This window comes from Lampetra fluviatilis, chromosome 32 (genome assembly GCF_964198595.1).
Source record: "Lampetra fluviatilis chromosome 32, kcLamFluv1.1, whole genome shotgun sequence".
Taxonomy (NCBI): domain Eukaryota; kingdom Metazoa; phylum Chordata; class Hyperoartia; order Petromyzontiformes; family Petromyzontidae; genus Lampetra; species Lampetra fluviatilis.
Window position 1 is genome coordinate 11,691,677 of NC_136306.1, and position 19,387 is coordinate 11,711,063.

The 19,387-nt window shown below is 51.0% G+C and overlaps 1 protein-coding gene across 16 annotated transcripts in view; it reads left to right on the forward strand.

The window, feature by feature from the left end:
• The window catches only part of LOC144943769 (calcium-dependent secretion activator 1-like), a 366,726-nt gene that overhangs the window by 314,662 nt on the left and 32,677 nt on the right, over positions 1-19,387 (forward strand). For 11 of the 16 annotated variants that reach the window (XM_078871583.1, XM_078871587.1, XM_078871581.1 and 8 more), the window contains 5 exons: positions 3,658-3,814; positions 7,614-7,755; positions 9,086-9,241; positions 12,655-12,810; positions 13,286-13,433. In XM_078871583.1, the coding sequence (XP_078727709.1) occupies positions 3,658-3,814; positions 7,614-7,755; positions 9,086-9,241; positions 12,655-12,810; positions 13,286-13,433 (759 nt within the window). The remainder of the gene's footprint in view (positions 1-3,657; positions 3,815-7,613; positions 7,756-9,085; positions 9,242-12,654; positions 12,811-13,285; positions 13,434-19,387) is intronic. The other 5 variants (XM_078871596.1, XM_078871592.1, XM_078871593.1 and 2 more) reach the window with 1 other exon arrangement.

Genomic DNA, 19,387 nt, shown 5'->3' on the forward strand with positions numbered 1-19,387 from the left:
CTAATTGGAGGTGCGGGGAAAGGACAACCAACAAAACACAAGCAATTCTTAAGAAATGAGTTTTCAATCGAGATTTAAAAGTACATAGCTCCGGTGGCTTTCTAATAAACCATCAACCAGGGTGAGCACAGTGCATGTGAGAACGCCGTGACCGAGATACACTTCGCATGGAAACACCACACACACACCATCAACACACACACACCGTCAACACACACACCATCACACATACACACACCATCAACACACACACACCATCAACAGCAAGGCTCAGCCCTTCACCAGGACTGAAGGACCCACGAATGCGCGTCAACGCGAGCACGCTGAATGCCTCCTCCCCCCCCCGCCCCGTTCTAAGTGCATGCGGCACGTGAATGCGGCACGTGAATGCGGCTTCGCTGCCCGTCGGTGCGGTCCGGGGCCATCCACTGAGTCGGCACGCAGAAACCTGTCACGACTTCACCGCTCCCCTCCTCCCTGTTCGCACGAGGACTTTTTACACCATCCCCCCCCTCCACCCCCCGAATCATGTAGAACGGCCGATATTTAATACACGCAGAATCGATCAAGGATTAATAATATTAACGTGTTTAAGCAAACAGATAGTCCACCGCCGGACTATCTAACTCACTTGAAGGCCAATGTAGACAAACTATTATCGAGGCTTCACCCCCCCCCCACCCCGTTTCCTATTCGTACATTGTCAGCGTACGCATTTGGGTCAGCCCCCTCCATGCGTACGTGCTGAATGGATGGCCCCTTGCTGCGTGGTGGTTGGACTGGGCTATCGGAGGAACGGGCAAAGTTTGCCCAAGAGCTCCGGTCCTGGAGCTGGGAGGTCAAACGCTCGGCTCTAAGTGAATAACAAACCACTTCGGCTGCCAAATGGTTTCAATGACCATATCACAAGGAATGCGCCCGACCTCGCCGGATCTCGGTAGTTTACGAGGTGGGCCCGGTCACGAATAGGATGGGAGCCTCATCGTTTCCGGCGTGAACTGGCAAAGCGGCAAGCAGGTGACGTTACGGCAGTGGATTCTTAAATCTATCTGTGCAGAGCTTTGCGTCTTACCCCCCTCGTAGGGGTGGGTTGTCTCCAAGTACTTTGGTTTCCTGAAAAAAGCCAAGCGCTCTAGAGCTGCATTGGACAAGTATTCCAAAGCAGGACCCTCCTGAAATGAAATGATAAGACACTGCGAAGCTTTCCTGGCTAAAGGCCATTATTATTCTTCTTGTTATACTTATAATGAAGTATCAGCATCGTGACGCCGAATTTACAGGGCCAAGTCCCAGTTTCCCAGTAGCCCAGTTCAACCTGTGTGTGTCCATGGGATGCACAAATAAACAGAAACATAACGATGGGTTTGAAGGTGAAGTGAAAGTGTTGGTTAAAATGTGTGCATTGAATGTATGTAAACAAAGAAACCTTGTAAGTTATGGTAATACAGCTTTGGATTTTAATAACATAGCTTGTCATTAACCAAAACAATGCTGATACAGCTCAACATTTTTCTACAGAAGTGTCAGATAAACATTCTAGAATGTTTGCCCAACAGCCTCACAACTGTTTAATGAGTGCCCGTTAAGATTCCTGCTGCTAGAGTTACGCTTGCCTATGGCCTCTAACTGGAGCTCATAACACACATATTCCCATACCAGCAGTGGCCTTTCCGTCTGGCACATTATTTCAGATGTGCCTGATACAATAACGGCCATCAATAATGTCTTGTTTTTTTATTGAAAAGTGCATTGTGTTTTTTTTTTAAGTGGTTGGAGTGGTGGTGGAGTGGATAGCGCACTGCGCGATGAACCTGACGACTCGAGTTTGGTTTCCCGGCAAACGGCTAACATTAGTGGCGAGTCGTGTCTAAACTGGCTCTGGTTCACATACCGCACTGACCATCATGGGGAAGTATGAACATACAACCCCCTACAGCTGGCATTGCATGGACAGGCTTTCTTCATACACAAGTGGATTGACAAAATATCGTAATTTATGAACTCATATTTATGAGTTCCTATTAATATATCACATCCAGAGAGGGCTTTTATCTCATTTAAATAATAGTACATGTGTTAATACAAACGCTGGACATTTTTTTATTATCATCGTATTTTTGGTTGTCTTGTATCTGACACGTAATGCTTCTGCTTAAATTGTTGTGTCGACCGTATAATTGTTTCAAACATTGACCTCCTGGAATTCTATTTGCACTTTGTGGTTCCAGCTGCAGTCATTAAGGTATACGTTTGCACTTAGTGACAGACGTCGCTTTACAAGCACATGGGACATCTCTGGCTTTGTGCGGCGAGGCAGAATAACCAACGGAGGAGGAGGCGGTTGTTGTTGTTGTAATTCACACTTGATGGGCACTCGTCAGTTTGAAAATATAATCACGGAGGGAGGTGGGGGGATGGTGCCGGATTTCGCTGGATCCAACTGTGATTCATTAAAAACCTGTCCAATTTTTTACAATTAATTTATTTGCCGGTGTACTCGTCAAATTATTTATTTCTACAAATTATAGTTTATTTTTGCCAAACTCGGGATTTTCTCATTCGGCCCCACTTGTGTAACATTTCCTGATTTAATTCCCTATCCAGTGTATTTTTTTTGTTTATTTTAGGAGTATTACCATCTTGCAAAGGATTAAATGTTCAAACAACCCATCAATTATTTGTCAGTTATAATGGCAAGCACACACACGTCAGCCCTGTATGTGCATGTCCCATTGCATGCCCAGCCTTCTCAGGGCTTCAGCAACGTCTGTCTCCGCAGGGCAATGCCGTGGAGAGCTTTACGAGCGACACATTGATGGGTCTTACAAGTTGCCGTGATTTCAATAAGAATGTTGTTTTAGTTTCATTTATTGGAACATCCCTTTTAAATAATGTCTCAAAGTGGGTTCCCATGAAACTCGCTGTAGAATCTACATGGTCACCGCTGGTGTTTCCCTTGACAGTGTTACTTAAATACATCTCCAAGTTCATTCAACACCGGGTCAAATGGGAGATGTGAATGGAGTTAAATGTTTCCGTTGTCTTATAATGCGGTCACATTTATACACAATGAAATGTTTTACATTCAAAGTACTTTTGTATCCCTTCGATGAAATCCGGGCGATGCATTTAAACCTAACGCTGTCCGTGTTAATAGTGAAGAGGGGCACCTCGGTTAAGCTGTGAGACACGAGGGATCATTTTGTGGACAGTCACTTGCAGCTGTCACCAGCAACACGTTGACTATGGGCAACTATTGCAACACAGCAGCTCGTCGGCACATTGTGATGGAGTTGCGTCCGGCCCGATGGAAAGTGTATTGTGGTGAGCAATGATTACCGTGCAGATCGCACGACCTCGGCTAGTCGCTTGACCTCAGTGTGTGACTTTATTGAAACTTGCCAACCCAGTCACCCGCTAGCTCAAGCGGCAAAGAGATTTGTCCACGTTCCGTGCCAGCGCAACGGGTAACGCTGCGACGATCGCCGGCAGCGATTGCCCCAAAACGTCGCCCGAGTCTCTCACGGCGTTTCGATCCGCCGACGGGCGCTTCCCGTGCGCTCCTCGTGCCTCCTTGAACCACAGAGAGCGGTCGCGTACCGAAATCCGTCGAGAAGGAATGCAGTGACCCCCCCCCTCCCCCCGTCCTTCCGCCAGGCGTTCGCGTGGTGGTCCGACCTGATGGTGGAGCACGCCGAGACGTTCTTATCTTTGTACGCCGTGGACATGGACGCGGCGCTCGAGGTGCAGCCCCCGGACACGTGGGACAGCTTCCCCCTCTTCCAGCTGCTCAATGACTACTTGCGCAACGAAGGTGAGACGCAGCAACGACCTGCCCAGCACACGTGACACGCAACAACGACCTGCCCAGCACAGGTGACACACAACAACGACCTGCCCAGCACAGGTGACACACAGCAACGACCTGCCCAGCACAGGTGACACACAGCAACGACCTGCCCAGCACAGGTGACACACAACAACGACCTGCTCAGCACAGGTGACACACAGCAACGACCTGCCCAGCACAGGTGACACACAGCAACGACCTGCTCAGCACAGGTGACACACAGCAACGACCTGCCCAGCACAGGTGACACACAGCAACGACCTGCTCAGCACAGGTGACACACAACAACGACCTGCCCAGCACAGGTGACACACAACAACGACCTGCCCAGCACAGGTGACACACAACAACGACCTGCCCAGCACACGTGACACACAGCAACGACACTGCCCAGCGCAGGTGACACACAGCAACGACCTGCTCAGCACAGGTGACACACAGCACAGCTGAGACGCCGGTTGGGACCGACCGCGCCAGCACCGCCGCTGCCATCATCGTCGTCTGTCACGAGCAGTCCCCTTTACGGGATGAAGGCCACCCCAAACCCCACTGCCACCTCTCGTGGTCAAGCGTTGAATTGTGGGCGTACAAATCGATCGTTTGCAATTAGTGTAGGTTGTGAATCGAAAAAGTTAGAACCTTGGATGAGGTCACTCATGTTCTCGAGAAGGTCAGGTAGCCTGGACTTGGATGGGTTTGGGCGCTTGTTGAGGAGAGACAACGAAGATGCACTTCGAAGGGCCGTGGAGATGTCAGCGGTGCAGGATGGGGAGACGAGGGGGAGAGCGGCGGTGAGCGTGGAACGAGACGGGAGACCGCAGCACGCGCAGAGAGACAATCCCAGAAGCTGGGCCTCGTGGCAATAATGGAGCTGTTGCCTTGCAATGAGAGGACAGACGTGCACGCAATCTCACTGATTTCAGCAAATTGTAAGTCGTTTTGTTTGTGAACAAGTCTCAAGCAAAGAAACTGGTGAACCATACCAATTATTGATTTTAAGCTTTCGTGACTGCAGGAATCCATACTCTTTGGTTCTATCGGTAAAGTTACGTAGGTATAAAATAAAAAGAATCACGACGTTACGGGCGCTTGTGTTGCGCCCGAAACGTCGTGATTTATTTTATTTTATACCTACGTGACTTTACCGAAAGAACCAAAGAGTATACAACTGATTGTGTTCGGAAGTTTTGAGACTCAAGACGAATTATAACGAGATATTTTTTGGGGGTAGGGAATTCAATTCCTATTTAAATCTCCGCACCAGCTGTCGTTAGGTCACCAAAAATGTGAAAACTTAATCGTCACGCACTCAAATTTTCAATATACCATCGATGGCACATTTAATTTAACGTGCGCTTCCCTTTGATATGTCAACCGATCTGTTGCATTTCATTTGCACAGATTAAAAAACTCAATCCCGTTGCGAGAAAGTTTTTATTCCCCAATTAACCACTGCAGATACATTTGAAATGTCAAATTTGGACAACGGCGCCGACAAGCAATTGTCCACACACGTGAGCAATGTTGCAGCCTCGCCGGGGCGCTCGCCGCACCCGTAGACAGCGCGTCGGGGTGACAAGCGCCGCGATAACTACGGGAGATGAACCGTCAAACCGGCGGCCCCAGTGGCGAGCGTCGTGGTGATCAGTTCACCAGGCGGTGGTGCGGTTATCGCTCCTCGTCTTCATCTGCCGCGGTCTCTCCGCTGCTGGATGAAGGCCCCACGTGCCGTCGCCAACTTTTGCACCCTCACGGTGCTTCAGTCCGTCTCGCTCGTCCTGCGAGTGAGCTCACCTCGTCGCTCCACCCTCGTGGTGCTCGTCCTGTCGCTTGTGCTCCCTGCTTTGGCTGCCGTTATGTGACCAGTCTCGCCCATGAGCCACCATTCCTTCTAGCAACCCGTCCTGCACCCGAGCCCCCTCGCTCTCCTTAACCGTCGAGTGATGCCCGCAGTTTGCGTTTTTTTCCCCCGATTCGTGCGTTCCTCTTTGCCGTCTCGCGGAGTAATTCCCAGCATGCATCTCTCCGTTCAGCAGTAGGGGACGCACTTTCTACGCTCCCCGCCGAGCGTGCCCTGTCGCGGTGCTCGCAACCCACGACATCCGGCAGACATTCAAACCTCGCTCACGGTTCAAATTGGCACATCGTCCTCGTCTTCCACAAACTGGAGTCTAAAATTAGCGTCGGTGCCCAGTTCTGCCGCGGTTTTGTAATGCTTGCATTACCGCTGCTAATTTGTCCGTAATCACAATTTTGCATTTTGATATCTCGTCGCTCGCCTCCCGTTCACAAACATCACCCCGAGCGCACGTCACCTGGGCGGTAACGAAGCCAGCGGCGTGCGCGGCGCTGATTGAGTTGGGAAACGATCACGTTTGCATACCGCGGCACTAATTAGCGCCGCCATTGGGCAAAGAAGAGAGATTGATAAATTACTGCAGATTAGTAAGTTTGGTTTGCCTTAATTTCTTGTTTCATGTCAACACACCGGCAAGAATGCTAAATGGAAATTATATGAAGGATCGCAAAATTTACCTTAATGGGGGCTATCAGACGCTTGTGTGTGCAGTAATAGGCATGTCAAGTGGATAAGTAATTGCTTTTCTTTATTCCCTGTAATGATCTACATTATATAATGTGTCTGGCGACGCGGAACAAATCGGTTGCTATGACATATGCGCTCTGGCCATCCACACGTTGGTAATTGACTGCGCGCAGTGTGATGCCTTCTTCTCCGGGTGCACTTTGCGCTGCGTGCGTTCCGATTTCTGCGTTCCCGTGCCGTCCGCTGTCGGTGTGCTCTCTCTCTCTCGCCCTCTCGCTCGCTCTCTCTCGCCAAGCGCACCGCGCGCGCGTTCCGCCAACTCTGATTTCCGGCCTCCGTTTGCCCCGTCGCTGGACGATGCGGTGTCACAGCGCTGCTGTCAATCGGTGTAATTGGATCGCAGCGCGTTCGCGCGGCACGGACCCCGCCCCCGCGTCGTTCGGTGCGGCCGCGGTGAGAGAGAAACCGCGATCGTAATTCACGAGCGGCGTGGCGCAAAATGCTGTTTTTAGGGACCTCTTCCGCTGTCAATATGCCACCACTTGGCTTTGACTACCAAATGAAACCTGAGCGCCCTTCTTTGAGAGTGTTTCTCAGGCCAGGGCTAATGCTGTGAACTGGCCCGTTCCTTCTTCACGCCGCTCACCTCTTCATCTGTTTCGTAATCTTCCTGCGCTTTTCTCCAGCCGACCCTACGACTGTTCCTCCTCCCTCCTGGTGCCATCCCTCCTCCACAAGCGGTCTTCACCCTTTTTGCCTTCCCTTCCCATGGACCTCTTAATATAATATAACGTGCAGTCCCTTTATCATTCTACTGTTGGATGAAGGTCTCCCAACACCTCTGGATGGGGGTTGTTTGCCCACACTTCGAAATAGTTTTTCACGTAAACAAGTATTTCCCAAACAAGGTGTCGTAATTGTCACGCAAAACGCACATTTGCCAGTCAACTGGTTAATTTGTTTTTGAAAATCTGAAATGTGAAATGTAGGTAATAGAAAGAGGTGAAGGTGCAGCCCTGCAATGTCCTGCTCGCGCCACTGCTGGCAGAAGGGCCACCGCTAGCCAGAGCCCCAGAGAGCCCCCCTAGAGGTAATTTGGCCTACTCTTCCGCACCGGCCGGACGTCTCGGTCGAGGCGGGAGTTCCCGCGCCGAACAATAATGCGCGACAAGTCAATGCAGGTTACACCTCACCGTGCAGTGCCCTCTTTCCGCGCAGGAAACCTGTGCAATGGCAAGTACCACAAGCACCTGCAGGATGTGTTTGCACCCCTCGTGGTGCGCTACGTCGACCTGATGGAGTCGTCGATAGCGCAGTCCATCCACAAGGGCTTTGAGCGCGAATCCTGGGAGCCCGTCAAGTAAGACAGCGCGTCGATTCTCCCTGTCAATCAACCGCGTCGCACCCTGCGTACACCCTCCATACACTCTCCGCACACCGTACGTACACCCTCAGTAAACCCACCATCCACTTCTTTCATCATCATCAGCAGCATTCCTCCCCTACAGCGCCATCACCACCAGCAGCATCATCATCATCAGCAGCATCAGCCTCATCATCGGTTGAGATCGTGGGCTCATTGTGGTGGAGTCTGAGCGCTCTGTTTGTGAAGTGATGCCATGTGTTTGTAGAAGTTTCTCGTGTTAAAGGGGTTTCTCTTTGATGGGGGTTTGTCGACGTTGTCTTGGTGATACTTGCGACGTTATTTTGCTGTAAATTAGACATCACGAATGGTACGTTTGAAGGCACGGGGATGTAAATATGGCTATGGTGTTGACGTTGGTTCTTTTGATCTACATTCATACATAATAAACGTGTCATGTATAATTATGCCTAACATTCACTGTCACATAAGTTACCACCTTGCGATTGTTCCCAATGCAACGCTGTGCACTGTTGAAAACTAAGCGATATTTTTTGTTGCTCGCTAAACATATCTCATCATCATCTTTTTTTTCCCCACCACTCCATGACTTTATCCGTGTTGTCACTATTTGCAGCTCGATCCCTCCCGTGAGTTTTTCGCTATCGGGGGGCCACCGTTTTTTGTTGTTGTTGCACCGGTGAATTCAACGATAATTCGCCTCGCGTTGGCTTCCCAACGCGAGCAGGTTAACGAGCGCTTAGCCCCGTCTCCGCGGTAGCCTCGCATTGTTCTTCTTTCTTGTCCAGTCTGCCTTTGCTATTGTTTCATAGAATTCACAGCAACTACCCCCTTACCAAGCAAACATATGGTTTTCATCATCATCATCATCGGTGTTATTATTGTGATCATTATCCCACGTCGTGGCGTTCAACCGCAGTTTAAACAAAACCGCGTGCCCCATTTGCCGCGAATATTCCCAACGGCGTCACGCGTCGGCAAAGTGCAACATAAGTGCCCCTTTACAGCGGCGTCTGTTTGACCGTGCCGCGCGGTATTGCTGTGAATTCGTGCTAACTGCTGGTTACCTGCGCTGTTCTGCACTTGCCCGCTTCACAACAACAAACAAACAAAAACGACGAGACTCGTATTTTGCGTTAATGTCTTGCGTGCGTGTGTCCGTGCGTGCGCGTGTCTCCTCCTCTCTCCGTCTCTCTCATCCCCGTGGTCGTGCAACTTGGAACGTGTGCCCCCCCCTCACCCCCCCTCACCCCCCCCTCACCCCCCACCCCGTGTGCTCCCGTCTCTTTTTGTTCTTCTTCCGCAGGAATCTAACCAGTAACCTCCCAAACGTCAATCTGCCAAAAGTCCCCAATCTTCCCGTTAGCCTCCCCCAAATGCCGCAGATCCCGCAAATGCCTCAAATGCCGCAGATCCCTAGCTTTTCAACACCGTCGTGGATGACGGCTCTGTATGACCCAGAGTGTGTACTCCTTTTCGCTCCTCTCTCATATTGTTTCTCCTCGCACCCCTCCCCTCCCCGTAAGCATGACTTGCATGTGTGCGTGCCGTGTGCATGCGTGTGCTTTATGGCAGCATGGAGCATGGAAAACGCTTCGGCTTCATGTATAGATTTTTTTTCTCTCTCCTCCTTTTCCATTGTATTTGTTTTCGTTGCGATCCGCACGGCGGAGAAAAAAACACGCCCTTAAACGGATTCTAAAAAAGACTCCTCACTTGGCGTGCCACTTACAGCCAATAACAAGTGGCACGCGTGTTGCGTGTTGCGTGTTGCGTGTTGCGTGTTACGCGCGACCCCCGCCACGCCGTCTCCTCTCTCGGCAATTGCCGGATAATTGTAAAACGACGCACTTATCCCGAACTTAGCTGTTCTTTGTTCAGATAGGATTTCGTACCGGAGATCGGAGACCGCCGCTTCTTAAAATGGCCATGGATTGCATACATTCTGAGATTAACAAAAAATAAATAAACTCTCAAGTAACTTCAATGCGGACAAGGTCTTCGTGTTTTGAGATATACGGGCAAATGTAATTGTAAAACCTATAGAGCAAGTGCCCCGGTGCAAAGACGTTTTCGTTTTAATTTGACGAATGCTCACTTACTGGACGGTGTCGCCCAGCTTGTTGAGAACATATTGAAATACGAAGCCAGGTACAAAACACTGCTTCCTACGTGGAACTATTCAAAGTGCAGGAATTCATCTGGAGTTTTCAGTTACGATGCAAAGAACCCTGGCGTTGCGAAAGTCGACGTACCTACGTTTATAATCTCCAGCGTGATTGATATTAGGCTTCCAGGGTCTTAATGAAACCAGCACGCTGGCAATGGGTGCTGAAACGACTCCACGCACAATGTGCCCGCAAGCGTAGGACAACGGCATTCTGATGTTAAATTTCGTGACTGCAGGGATTCATCTTCTTGGTTCTTTCGGTAAAGTCACGTAGAATGGAAATAATAAAATAATAAAACGAAAACATTATAAAATATGTTTTATTTTTATTATTTTATTATTTCCATTCTACGTGACTTTACCGAAAGAACCAAGAAGATGAATCCCTGCAGTCACGAAGGGGGCATTCTGATGCTTTGCCCGACATTCTGAGAATTGCAGTTGCACTCATAGATTCCCCCCGCAGGATCTTCGCAAATGTTATATTGCAGCTTAGTGCATCTAAATGCGTTTATGCCAACCTGTAAAGCGTTGCTAGCCACCAAATCACCTCCAGGCAGTACTTTGCACGTGGATAATAAGATTCGTGAATTACTGGAATGTGCGTCTGGTAGGCTCGTAGGGAATGCACCGTGCCGAAAGGTCACGGAGTCTTCTTGCCGCAGGCAGCAATCGAATGCTGTTATGAATCTGGCAACAGGTTGTGCCCACATGGTTATACAAGTTGGCAGCAACTCGTGCTTTAAACGTTCTGAGTCCACGTTGGGGCTCGGTTTGCTCTCTTCTGTGGTACCGTGTGCCTAATTTAAATCTGTACGGTCTACGGAGAGCAATTCATCTCCAGTGCCAATCATCCTTAGAGTCAATATCTCTTAAGATGCAGAAGACATTTAGGCAACTTGCAAAACAGAAAATCCATGCAAATATTTTGAAATGGGTTTTTATTTTACTCTGGACTATAATACAATCATATTTTTGGTTTATTTTTGAATGCTGGATAATAGTACATTGCTCAAATGATTTGCTTGTATAACATTCATTTGATTTTGTTCACATGCTGATGACGGGTTATGTTTTTTTGGAAGAAAACTATTTATATTTTTGTTTCAAGGACTTACGTCTCATTTGGGTATTCTTTTTAACCAATCAGTGCATGTTTGAGCGTGTGCGCGTATGCATGTGTGAATGACTGCATGAGCGCGCGTGTGCGCGTATGCACGTGTGAATGACTGCGTCAGATACCTGCACACACGGCTCCATTCCGTGCAAGAAAAGCGAATCCGCTTTGGATTTTCGAGCGCGCTCGTTTTGTGCGTACACCCTCGTAAGAGCCAACGGGTAACGAGATGAGCAGCTTCTCTGATGGCAAACAGCGACCGAAGCGATTCTCGTTTATCAATTGCCACCTGCTTGAGCAGGACGTGCACTCGGGGGTGTCGCGAACTGTGGACTGACCACACATTCTCGGTGGAATGGATCAGTGTTGGCAAGTATGATTGAATCAACCAATGGCATTGTTAACTGTTTACAGGTCAATTTATTACAGCCTCTCAAGGCATTAAATAGTAGTTTTGCTTACATTTATATAAAACAACGCTGACATATTCAGGTTATATGCGTGCACACTTGCACCTCTATCGCCACATTGCTCAATTTGAACTACTTTGTCTATTATTACAATAGGCTAAGCATGTGGAGAAGGCCATAAATATTTTAGCAGACAACAGTAACCACGCAAACTGCCTCCACTCGCTCCGCTCTCCGTGGACCGCGGAACTCACGGACGGACGTGGGTTGCCCGCCACCACCCCCCCACTCGCCCCATTTCCATGTTGGCAATCTCGAGTTGTCTCCCAATTCGGGCCTAAATTGTCGTAAGTTTCAAACAACACGCCAAAAACAACGTGTGATAAGCACTCGGTCTTATCTACAAGAAAACCCATCGGCATTTCCTGGAGAAGTGCATTGTGGTCCTCTTGCCGCAAGACACGAGGTCCACAATGCATTTCTTCAGTAAACTCGGATGGTTTTTGCATAGTGCACAACGCCTGAGGGCTATTTACAGGTTTCCTTATGCTGTTTGAAACTTATGGCTTTCCGACCTGCACTATGGTTGTGCTGTGATGGGTTTTTCACGTCATTTACAGATCTGATTGACACCTAAATTATCCCGGGAGGATTTCCCTTCTCGGGCTGGCCTGAATTACACCCGAGAAACCTGGCCCGGTATAAATATTCTTTTCCCTGGGCGAGATCCGCCCTACTCACTTCATTACTTGACTAACTTAGACAATCATACAAATGCCATTTAGTCTAGCTGTCTATTAAACTGAATTCTGGGAGAAATCTGGCTTAACTGGAGGGCGCTTGGGTCAATGTGAGTCAGCTGCCCACGATGCAGGCTGCGCGTGAGGTTCATTCGACTCGAGGTACAACGTCTGGTTATTGATTTACCGCACTTGTTAGTGCTATGGTCTCGATTACTTAACCATCCTTTAGTCAACGTAATACGAGCCCCGTAAATATCGTGTCGACGACCCTCCGACCCTTGGCCTGTAAACAGTTAAAATGGGCGGGCGCAAGCGTCCACACCCCCCCCCCACCCCCAACGTGATCCTCGTAGCACCTTGGCGCACGCGCGCGACCTTTTCCCGCGTCCCGCCTGAGTGTCATCCCGCGCCGTGCGTCTGCTGCTCTTGGCGTAGCAATGGCTCGGCCACATCCGAGGACCTCTTCTGGAAGCTGGACGCCCTCCAAACGTTCATCGGGGACCTGCACTGGCCCGAGGAGGAGTTCGCCAAACACCTGGAGCAGAGGCTCAAACTCATGGCCAGTGACATGATCGAGTCGTCCGTCAAGAGGTGCGTAACGTCGCTCCAGTCGCTCGCTCGGCGTCCGTCGGTCGCCTCCCCGTCACTCGTCTATTCTACCACCGTGGTTTGCTTCTCCACCCCGTGTTGAGGACTCGGTCGACCAGACTCAACGAACTAGGAACGTGACGACGTCGTATAATTGCAATACCGTCAGTTGCCGCGAAAGACACCTTATCACGACATTACGCGATTGGATAACAGCCGTTTATTTTCAACTTTCATAATCAAGTTTGTGATTTCGTACGTATTCTTTTATTTTGGAAATAAAACATCTAAGAGTAAAATGAACAACTATAATCGCAATGATAATGACAATATCTTACAACATGTACCATACGACCCGCGTGTATCGTATATATCGTACTACACATTGCAGTATCGCCGCAAACATCGCCCCCATTACGATCCACGCTCTCGACCGCACCGTGCTCGCGCTGTTCCTTGCTTCTCCTCCTCCGCGAAGGACGCGGGCGGCGTTCGAGGCGAAGCTGCAGAAGATGAGCCGCTCGACGGACTTCCGCGTGACGCAGTCCATCTGCACCATGTTCAACGTGCTGGTGGACGCCAAGAAGCAGTCGGTGAAGCTGTGCCACATGGAGATCGGCCAGGAGGTGAGGCCCCCCGGCCGCCCCCCCCACCTGCCGGGCCCCCTGCGCCGATCCACCGCCGGACGGCGAGGGGTCCTCCCGGCACCGTGCGCGTCGCCGGGGTTATCTACCGGTACATGACCACGCTCGTCAGTGTGGGTTGGGGGGTCAGATTGGGGGTGTCCACGCTGGTACCCGCGTCGCCCCCTTTTTGAGTGAATTGTTTGCCCACGTTCCGCTTCGTGGCCGATATAGTAATGCCGGTTTTGTAAATGCGCCACAGTGCACTGACAAAAATGCAGCGCTGTCCAAACACACACACACACGTGCGCACACACACACACGTGTGTGTGCGCACACAAAAAGACAAGTGCTGTTAGCGAATACCCATGAAGGCCGGCACGGCACACGATGGGGGTGGGTGGCCAGCACCACGCGTGGCTGCCGTAGTCTCCCTGGTGGCGATGTTCACACATTGTACCAGGTACTCAATTGAGGCTGAGTCGACCTAGGAGAGGCCCAGACAGGACCGGTTGAAAGAATGATCATTGGTGAGAACAGGTTTTCCCCTTTTTTCTGGCTAAAAAAACAGGTGTCAAGATGTTTAAAATACCAAACTGAAACCTTTTACAAGGAATCATGTCTGCATTAACCACAATACTTGTGGTCAGAATGCAAACAAAAAACATACTCTGATAGTATATGCATTGTCTTTGAAACTGATTGGTCCACACCAGAGACAGCTTTCGAGCCTAGTCTCAAACGGTGTTAGCCTTTTGGCGTCCTCTGGTCTTACACTGGCAAAGGAGGTCCCATAATGGCCATTGGTGTTGGCTGTGAGCGGGAATCGAACTACGGTCACCAGGTTTGTAGTGCAGGTCGCTATCCGCTACACTCCCACTCCCCATATGTGTGCAACCACACTCACCCGCTCATGCATGCGTGCACGTTACATGCAGACACACGTGCAAATATGTAACGATCCACTGTTCAAACCATGGGGGCAAGTGCTGTTGGCAAGGCCCTATTAAAAGCCACGAGGTCAAACTGCCTACGTGCGCACATGCACACCCACACACGTTCATACAAACTCAATTACACATGCGTGAACTGTGCGCACAAATATACACGCGCGCACGCACACACGTGGACCCACCAATACGTGCGCAAGCAAGGCAGTCTGCCCGCGTTACGTGCCGCGCGTCCGTTTGCCGAGCGTGCCGAATCCGCGGCGGTGCGGCGTTATTGTAACGAGCGGTCGCAGCGCGAGCATTCTGAAAGGCTCTCGATATGAAGAGTTATCCGACGCGACGTTTCGCTTTAGTTAACGCGGGCGCCCATCGGGGGAGACAAATGTACAAAAACAAAGCCAAAACTAAATCTCCCGCGCAAATTGTCGTTACCGTCCGAACATCTCATTTCTGTCAAAGCGTCGTGCCGGCGGTCGCGCGGCGCCGCCAAGAGACGCCTCCGAAGTCGCCGTGCGCCGGTGCCCTCCCAGAGCGCTCGCCTCGTGCAAAAGATTCACAAATGACGCGAGCGAGCGCTGGCTGGGATGTGTGCTCCGCGCTTCGTTACACCAATCAGCGCCTAATGGGCACGCGACGCCACGCGGGCACGCAACGACCCCCCCCCCCCCCCACTCGTTTGCGCCGCGATGATCGGCGCTGCCTTTGCGTGGTCACGCGCTGCTCCTCGTTAGCGGGGGCGCGGCGGGAGCGGGCCGAGACGGAGAGAGTTGGGGGACCGCGGTGCACGTGTTGTGAACACACAATCCAGCATGAGCCCAGCCCACTGCCCTGCTATTTAAGTGGCCCGTTGTTTTTTGCGCGCGTGTACGTATATTAGTCGGATCTCGCGAGTCACGCCGTCGTGCCGCCGAGCGTGGATCGCGGTTGGCGAACCGCAGTGGCGACTGACCGCTCTCGCCCCATCTGGCATGGACCGACACCGCTAGAGACGTTTCCTTGTTAATGCTACCAGCTAAGGCCGAGAGCGGTTGCACGCCAGCCCTCTCCGCCTGTGACGAGGGAGCAGCGTGGCGCATGCAAACGACGCGATCAAATGTGGGCTCGAGTAGAGTGTCAAGTTGGGTTGTCCTTACAGGCTGACCCAATTTAAAATCGGCCAAATTCGTCAAGGGGTTGCCGAGAACTCACAGACACAAACTAACGTAAACCTGACTGTTTGCAAATATGCAAATGCATTTTGGCCTGATAGTTACCCATCAGCAGCATCCATGCTGCTGATGAAATGCATTAAAGATAAATACTTGACGAGAGTATCCGTGCACGATTGTTTGTCTTGTTACATCCAAATACATATTGAGGAACTGCCAATGGTAATGGTCCATTAATTTACCACTTTCATCGTTGTGCTTGAAACACTCGAAATATATCGGGCTCATGTTGCGAGCAATTGTGTTTATTCGGTCCTTTCCCCAAAAAAGTATCCCGTATAATTCTTCAGCGATAAGGAAGTGTGGTATGATGTTTTCCTTGCTTGTGTTAGCTCTTATTTATTCTGGGAACAATGACTCCGATCCACGGGCTTCTCATTGCCAGGCAAGTGGTGTCTGCTCACGCGGAAACAGAGCAATTGACTTTTCTTGTGGGAGGGTGCAAAGCATCGGGAGGAATTAACCAGCACAGCGGTGTGTCACTCAGACCAGATGTTAACCTGCACCACGGTGCCTCACTCAGACCAGGTGTTAACCTGCACCACGGTGAGTCACTCAGACCAGGTGTTAACCTGCACCACGGTGCCTCACTCAGACCAGGTGTTAACCAGCACCACGGTGAGTCACTCAGACCAGGTGTTAACCTGCACCACGGTGAGTCACTCAGACCAGGTGTTAACTAGCACCACGGTCCCTCACTCAGACCAGGTGTTAACCAGCACCACGGTGAGTCACTCAGACCAGGTGTTAACCTGCACCACGGTGCCTCACTCAGACCAGGTGTTAACCAGCACCACGGTGAGTCACTCAGACCAGGTGTTAACCAGCACCACGGTGCCTCACTCAGACCAGGTGTTAACCAGCACCACGGTGAGTCACTCAGACCAGGTGTTAACCAGCACCACGGTGGGTCACTCAGACCAGGTGTTAACCAGCACCACGGTGAGTCACTCAGACCAGGTGTTAACCAGCACCACGGTGAGTCACTCAGACCAGGTGTTAACCAGCACCACGGTGCCTCACTCAGACCAGGTGTTAACCAGCACCACGGTGAGTCACTCAGACCAGGTGTTAACCAGCACCACGGTCCCTCACTCAGACCAGGTGTTAACCTGCACCACGGTGAGTCACTCAGACCAGGTGTTAACCAGCACCACGGTGCCTCACTCAGACCAGGTGTTAACCAGCACCACGGTGAGTCACTCAGACCAGGTGTTAACCAGCACCACGGTGGGTCACTCAGACCAGGTGTTAACCAGCACCACGGCGAGTCACTCAGACCAGGTGTTAACCAGCACCACGGTGAGTCACTCAGACCAGGTGTTAACCAGCACCACGGTGCCTCACTCAGACCAGGTGTTAACCAGCACCACGGTGAGTCACTCAGACCAGGTGTTAACCAGCACCACGGTGCCTCACTCAGACCAGGTGTTAACCTGCACCACGGTGGGTCACTCAGACCAGGTGTTAACCAGCACCACGGTGAGTCACTCAGACCAGGTGTTAACCAGCACCACGGTGAGTCACTCAGACCAGGTGTTAACCAGCACCACGGTGCCTCACTCAGACCAGGTGTTAACCAGCACCACGGTGAGTCACTCAGACCAGGTGTTAACCAGCACCACGGTGCCTCACTCAGACCAGGTGTTAACCAGCACCACGGTGAGTCACTCAGACCAGGTGTTAACCAGCACCACGGTGCCTCACTCAGACCAGGTGTTAACCAGCACCACGGTGAGTCACTCAGACCAGGTGTTAACCAGCACCACGGTGCCTCACTCAGACCAGGTGTTAACCAGCACCACGGTGAGTCACTCAGACCAGGTGTTAACCAGCACCACGGTGCCTCACTCAGACCAGGTGTTAACCTGCACCACGGTGAGTCACTCAGACCAGGTGTTAACCTGCACCACGGTGAGTCACTCAGACCAGGTGTTAACCTGCACCACGGTGGGTCACTCAGACCAGGTGTTAACCAGCACCACGGTGAGTCACTCAGACCAGGTGTTAACCAGCACCACGGTGGGTCACTCAGACCAGGTGTTAACCAGCACCACGGTGAGTCACTCAGACCAGGTGTTAACCTGCACCACGGTGAGTCACTCAGACCAGATTGTTAACGCTGACAGTGGCGTGTTACCCGTGACACCGGGGTTAACGCCTCAAGTGGCATCCGTGCGCTCTTAAGTGTCGATTCATTACGTGAATTGCCGCTCGCTTTGAGCATCGGTCTAATAACTGAGCCCTTTTCATTTATCCGAAGGAGCTCTTGACCACGTCGGGGTATTAACGGCCACGAGAAATCTGCGTTATGAAGGAGACCCATTGCCCAAAACGTCACCTATTGTATATTGTTTTCTTTTTAATGCCACAGTGTTAGTTGATGAATGTGCTTGTGCACCGCTGCCAATGCAGCAGCAGCAACAGCAGCAACGGAACAATTAGCCACCAACATAATTAGTCACCAGGACGAGTGTTAAGGGTTATGAGTAATGCCAGATAAAAGGACATGTAATGCGCTACGTAAACGTATCTTTAGCTTGTCCATTTAGTGTTGTATTATAATGAATATTAACAATTTATTTTAAAAAAAGAAACACTTGTACTTAGTCGTATTGAACTTAACAAAATACGATTATTGGTAGCCAGATTGTTCAAATAACCGATGTTAATGCTATCTTATAAGATAGCGATCGAGAAAATTATCAGGTGGCATAGAGAAGGTAAGATGTGTAACAGTTGGGGACTGATCACGTTTCACTCCGCGGGATTCTGTGACTCGTCACAAGTGAATTCCGTGATTCCATCCAGGAATCGGGTCGCTCTGTGTGTGTCCTGTCTTCTCCGCCTCGTGTGTGACGTTTCATCGGCACGGTTCTGTTCACGCCATCGTCCTAAGCGTAACATTCGCGTCACGTTTGTGATTTGCATCAAGTGCAAGTTGTCGATTGTCACACGCGCGTGGCTCTACGTGTGCATCGCTATTTGCCGTTTGACCCAATCACCCAGAATGCCCTCGATATCTTCGGATCCCTAAAGCTAAGCCGGGTTGAACCTGGACACTACTTGGACGGGTGACCCCCCATGCACCCGAACCGGTCGTCAGAGGCGGCTATGAAGCTACGTTGTGTACAGCGGAGGCCAGTGCAGCAAGGTTCCTTGTTGTATTGTACTTCTATGCTCCCGCGCCAAGGCTTGCAGCCTTCACCAACCCGCACCGACCGGTGCGGCGAGGTACGGTCGGATAGCCCTCGCGCGTCGCGCGGCGTGGGGAGGTCCTCGTCCAGGGAGTGGGGTGACAAAAGTTGGCGTGCGTACCTGTGCCTACTCCTCACGTGCACGAGCAGGCAACCCTTGCTCGGCAAGGAGTCAGACGTGTGACGACGCGTGGCGATGCGTGGCGACGCGTGACGACTCGTGACGACGCGTGACGACGCGTGGCGACGCGTGGCGACGCGTGGCGACGCTCTTTCAAGGTGATGAGATTATTTGAGACGAACGCTGCGCCGCGACGGGTTAAGGTGTGCTGTCGGAGAAGTGAACGTGCGGTGGCGAGCGCCCTGCCACCTCGTTCACTTGCTAGCTTTATTGATCATCGATAACAAATGGGACACGCCACTTCTCGGGTGTTTTTTTTCTTCGTTTGCCGTGTTGGTCCGTCGCCCGGGTTTCGTTTCCTTTGCCATCACTCCGCCACCATTTGTCCGTCATGCCTTCCGTGTTCGTTTTTGTTTCACATTCCGCCTTTGTTTTTTGTCTATGTTATTTTGTGCATTCCATGTTGACCTCCTGAGCAAGT